This window comes from Aplysia californica, unplaced genomic scaffold (assembly GCF_000002075.1).
Source record: "Aplysia californica isolate F4 #8 unplaced genomic scaffold, AplCal3.0 scaffold00126, whole genome shotgun sequence".
NCBI classification, from domain to species: domain Eukaryota; kingdom Metazoa; phylum Mollusca; class Gastropoda; order Aplysiida; family Aplysiidae; genus Aplysia; species Aplysia californica.
The window spans coordinates 1,220,050-1,226,049 of NW_004797396.1; the positions used below are offsets into that span (position 1 = coordinate 1,220,050).

The following is a 6,000-nucleotide window of genomic DNA, read 5'->3' on the forward strand; positions in this document are numbered from 1 at the left end:
CCAGTAATCCAGGTGTAAGTGTAAACTCCAGTAATCCAGGTGTAAGTGTAAACTCCAGTAATCCAGGTGTAAGTGTAAACTCCAGTAATCCAGGTGTAAGTGTAAACTCCAGTAATCCAGGTGTAAGTTATCTCCTGTCTTTGAGAGGGAGATTTGAGTCTTTGACTTTGACACAGAATTCCACTTTTTCAATAATTTTCATTATTGTTGTTCAAACTTTTTTTTTAATGTTCACAGAATTCAAAAACATCAACAAACATCAATTATCAAACATCAAATGCCTTTCCGAACAAAATCGCAAGATTTTCACCCATATCACAGACTGCAGGAGAGGATGACGATTGTAATGGTGAAAGGTGCAGGAAGTAAAAATACCTTCTTTTTTTTTCTTGACAAGAGTAGGATGTGGTACCCTGCATGTTTACAAAAGATGTCATCCCCGTGTTGAAACAATTTTCACTTGGAAATTGTCAGAGTTATTGATTATAAAGAATATCAGTCTGCCCTCAGCACCAGCCCAGAATGAGAATTAGCCACTCAAAACATGTTACTTTGCAATCATTCTCTCACTATTAGATCCTTCCAATCTCTCAAGTGGAGTTTTTTTTCCAAACTTTAAAAACGTTTTTGTTTCTTAATCTTAATTAAGTTTTGTCGCTTTTTTTTTTCCAAATCAATTAGCAGGCAAACATAAAAAACATTACCAGCTATCAGTCTACCAAGAGAAAGAAATCTAAAGAAACAGTGATAGGCCATCATCACATAAGTATGTGGAAAAGTAAGAATACAAGTATTTTAACACTGCCAAAATGTCCCATATCAATGTCACATTTCAAACAACATATCATTGGTATACCTAAACCTTTCAGTCCATGTCTATAGGATAAAAATATTGTAGTGGATAGACTTTTAACATTGGATATTAGCAATTATGTTATCATAAACAATTTTAAACAACAAAGTTGCCGGAATCATTCTGATAAACAGTTAGGTTTACAACAAATTACTTAACAATATATAGTTTTCCCTGCAGAAACACTAAAGTATTTAAAACAAATATAGAGATTAATATCTGTTTGAAATGTTTTTTCATAATCTTTTCCGGTACAAATGATGATGGGTCAGAACATGACCCAATGCATGCTTTCATCTATTTCAAAGATATTTGTAAAAGAAAAAGCCAAGGAGGATGAGGAGCAAAACCTCCCAGTTTTTGGTGATCTCGATGAGAGTTCTTGATGCCAGAGATGTCATAGTAGACAACAGTCACAGAATGGCACACAAGCACACACTTCATGTAAACCATAACATAACTGCTTCAATATCTGTCTCATCATTCAGAAGAAAGTCATTGCCTTCTCTGATTTCATGAGATTACTTAAAAAGAGAAATACAATCACTCAACAGACATAGATGTAGAAATCAGGGTTGGGTTGATTTAAATCAGTTGATTTTTTTAATTTAAATCAACTTGATTTTTTAAATAAAAATCAGTGATTTAAATCATTTTTTTTTATTTTTTTTTATTCGGTTTTTACACATTTCAACATTCAGAATTCCTTTCCTTGGTTTCATAAAACAGATATAAGGCTCAGTAGACTAATATAATCATGCTTAAAAGTCTGATTTCCCCCCTTTCACTGTAAAATAATACAGTATTCAATTTACTTTTTTTTCCATAATTGAAATCAGAGCTGGGTTGATTTAAATCAGTTGATTTTTAAAGAATTTTAATCAATTTGATTTTAAAAATAAAAATCAGTGACTTAATTCACTTTTCAAAAAAATATATTCAGTTTTTACATATTTAAACTTTCAGAATTCCTTTCCTTGGTTTTATTTTAAACGGATATAAGGTTTAGTAGACTAATAAAATCATGCTTAAAAGTTTGCTTTCCCCCCTGTCACTGCAAAATAATACAGTTCTCAATTTACTTTTTTTTCATAATTGAAAACCAGGGTTGGGTTGATTTAAATCGGGTCGATTTAAATCAGTTGATTTTTTTATATTTAAATCAACTTGATTTTAAAAATAAAACTCAGTGATTTAAATCATTTAAAAAAAATGTTTTCTGCTTTTACATCTTTAAACATTCAGAATTCCTTTCCTTGGTTTTATAAAAGAGATATAAGGTTTAGTAGACTAAAATTGCCTAAAAATAAAAGTCTGCTTTCCCCCCCTGTCACTGTAAGTAGTAAAATAATACAGTATTCAATTTACTTTTTTTCATAATTGAAATTAGCATTTTCTTTTTCTTTTTAGACAAACACAAGCGCGTGCTCACACACACACTGTAATAAAAAATAAAATGCAAGTTTATCTATGCATAATTACCCCCCCCCCCCCCCCCCCTTTCCTTTTAGACTGACATTTTCTTCATTTTTTGTCTGTAGCCATAATTCACTGATATAGCAGATTAAGGCTTTCTAAAATTGCAGTTGCTTAAATTAATCATTAGTTAAAATAAAGACAATGCATTTTGCACTAAAAGAACATACTTTTAGCCACCAAAAATCCCAAACTGTGTCGACATTTTTTTTTAAATCAAAAAAATCAAAAAAATCCGATTTAAATAAAAAAAATCTGATTTAAATCAAAAAAATCGATTTTTTTTATTTTTATCAAAAAAATCAAAAAAATCACCAACCCTGGTAGAAATCTACTTGAAAGCCTGTTGAAAGCACAAAGGCTATTAATGATACAATAAAGACAGCTGACTGAAAGTGTTAAATCAGTAATACAACACACTAGAAAATATAAAAATTTGAAATAAAAACCTACTACAAATCAAAAGATAACCTCTTTCTTTATTTAATGTCACCACATCAAAAACTCATGACTTAATTAATCCCCCATGTTGTCAGCATCATCTATCGCACAAAATCTCTAATTTTTTTCATTAAATTTATTTTTTAATTAGACAAAACTGTTTGTTCGTTCTCACTAAATGCCCAACACAGGACTGTTGCCACATGAATGCTTCAGCACCTGAAATTTTTTTTAACAGGTATTTTTTTCGTTCCCGTCGACACAATTTAGATCATTTAAAAGGCAAGCTTCTGACCCTGCCTGTCAAGAGCCAACCTGGGCTCAGAGAGATCATAAAATAGATTAACCAGAAGAAAGACCCAAATACTCAATAAAGATTCTCCACACTCTAAAATGAAACTAAAGTCTCCTGGATACCACAGTGACGCATGTAACTGCTATACCACAGTTGCCAGGCAGCACCTGAAAGCAACAAACCTTACAAAATAAGAGAGCTCAGAACATAAAGGTGCAAGGATTCATGATCAAAGCAGCAGCAGAAGACATCAGAAGAAGAAGAAGTGTCCCTGCCATGACAAAAATCATTAAGACATTTTCTCATAATCCTCTCCAAAAAAAAGTAGAACTTTAAATCAGATGGGGTAGTAGAGAAATCAGGTTTTCTTTTAAGAAAAACTTTTTTCCGAACACCTAAAAAAAGAGGATTCAGATCTAATTACTTGCCACCAAGTGACAGCATCAGGCATCAGTGACCTTTCTGACATTTACATAGCCATAGCCTGATCATGTTGAGTGCCATAGCACTGCATCAATTCACTTGGATTTCTATCACGAGCAGCTCTTTCGGTACACTTCTCAACATTTGTACTAGTGATTTCTGCATTACAATTATTAAGATTCAGATTAAAAGCTGGGAAAGGAGGATTTTTTCTGACACAATTATTTGAATTATTATCACAGTTATTATTGTTATTGCCATTATTATCAATATTCATATTCACAGTGAAATTATTATCAGCGTTATTATTGCACATTTCCATTTGAATAAGGCCGACCACAGTATTAGCCTGGACAGCCACAGGACTAGCAGCAGTAATGTTTTGAACAGGGTTCATCACTGTTGGAGAGTTGCACATGGTTGTGTTGGGGTTGAAGAGACTTGAGGCAGCCAGTTTGGCATCCTCAAAATTTTTTGCGGGAGAATTTCCTGATGTGGACTCCAATGGGCGTGGAACTTGAAAATTGCAGTTCATGTTTGTGTTTGCAAAATATTGGGTGGTGTTCTCCACGGGCACAGCGACGTAGGCTGGGATAGCACAAGCTGAGAAGTTTGCACCATCTTGTGGGGTGACTGCAGTACCAATCAAGGCGTGCGCCTGGAGAAAGATCTGTGACTGAGATGTCTGAGCAGGCTTTGTCAGGGAATCTGTCGTCAAAAGCTGGGCAGGGAACAAATTAAATTTGGACACATTGTTGCTATTCTCATTAGAATTTGTCGAGGGAGACTTAACAGCAGCTGCAGCAGCAACATTCGCATTGACAGGGGATGAGTTGGGCATGAGGATTTCATGTGGCTGTTGGGGAGGAGGACATGCGCTGAGAGAGTACTGCTTGTGCTGTGTTGTTTTCGACTCGCGGGGGTGTGTCATACGACAGCGGTCCAGCTGTGCTGCAGCTGCCGCAGATGTGGACTCTTTTGATGCACGATGTGTCTCTCCGCAGCATTTGTCTCCGCCTTCAGCCCCAAGAGTGGTCAATACATCTGGCATGGACACAGAACAGCCCCGCAGATACTGCCTCGTCTGCTCCTTCTTCTTCTCCAGTGTGTCCACCAATTTCTGCAGTCGTCTGTTCTCTGCTTCAAGGCTTAGCAATTGCTGAAAGAATAAAGAAATGGAAATATATATATCTCTGAGGTGTGCTATGAAATGGTTTAACATCAATTTCAACACTAAAATAATTCAAGAGATGGGACCTTTAGTTTAAGCACCACTCCAATAAAACAAAGCAAAGACTAGGAAAAACTTTTAAAATAAAAAAACACATTTCACAAAAGCCCTGTTTGGCATACTAACCATTACCATCAACATCACAGTCCAGTTTGACACCCACAAAATTATTACCGCAGAGCCTACAGAGAACCAAAGCATGAAAAACCTACACTTGCTATATTATGTGTATATATACATACACTCAAAAGAGGAGCGAAAGCCACCCTACAGCAAAGGTTCACATATTTCTGAGTATCAGTATTGTAACAGAATTTTTCAAAAGAAAAGTTAATAAAAAAAGCAGTGTAAAGATGTCGCATGTAGAATCTAGATCTAGATCTAGAATCTAGTCTTTGCCTAAAAATTAAACAGTCCATTTTAACGTAGAGTTGCCATGAAAAGATGCCAAGCATCCAGCCTGGACAAACTGACATAGCCTAAAGAATAAAAATTGCAATGGCTTGGTTATTAATCCTTCGGTCTACTGTGAGTCATTTGGTTATAAAAGTTTACAGCTCAAAGAGTGTTCATCTAGATCTAGATCTAGATCTAGTTCAACAAGCAACTTGAGTTTTGGCCTCCTGTGCAGCTGAGTTTGACATCCTCTATCAAAATCTAAATCTAGATCTAGATCTAGATCTCTTATCTTTCACCATAGACAGGCTACAGTCAATAATAGTCATACTACAGGTTTTTTTAAGTTTTAAAGTTTTAGTTAGCGTACAGTGCCCTCGTAACCCTGCATGGATAGGCCCTACTGCCCTACTAAAATAATTATGTAACACTGAGAACTGGAATCTTGTGCTATCATTTTGTATTAATGTTTTTGTGTGATTAGTTTCTTCTTATGGACATGATGTAACTTTGCTTTTTGTTATCATTTTGGGAAATCATTTTGTTTTAATAATGAAGAATAGTTTTTTGTGATTAGATCTAGATCTAGATTAGTTTCTTTTTATGGAAATGTAGCTTACCTCTTGTTCTTTGGCGTTCTGGTTCCTTCTCCGCTTTCTGTATGCTTGTGCAGAGAGCTTGTTCCTCTCCCGGCGGCGTTCTTTGCGTTTACTTTGTACATCCTGTTTGATAAACGAGAAAGGTCAACGACTAAAGAGATAATAATCCCAAAAAAGTTAGCCTAGGCTATGATGCAACATCAGAGAATGGGCTAGCCTAACATTCCAAGCGTCATGAATTTATTTCGTTGATAGCACATGATGCATATTACTATTATTATTATTA

General features: G+C 35.1%; 1 protein-coding gene across 1 annotated transcript in view; it reads right to left on the minus strand.

Annotated features, from left to right (window-relative positions):
- Nucleotides 1-2,812: 2,812 nt before the first annotated feature.
- The window catches only part of LOC101845461 (myb-like protein I), a 5,472-nt gene continuing 2,284 nt past the window's right edge, over nucleotides 2,813-6,000 (minus strand). Inside the window, exons 2-3 of the mRNA XM_005096327.3 lie at nucleotides 5,736-5,837; nucleotides 2,813-4,647 (exon numbers count right to left, since the gene is read on the minus strand). Coding sequence (XP_005096384.1) covers nucleotides 3,535-4,647; nucleotides 5,736-5,837 — 1,215 coding nt within the window. The 3' untranslated portion in view covers nucleotides 2,813-3,534. The remainder of the gene's footprint in view (nucleotides 4,648-5,735; nucleotides 5,838-6,000) is intronic.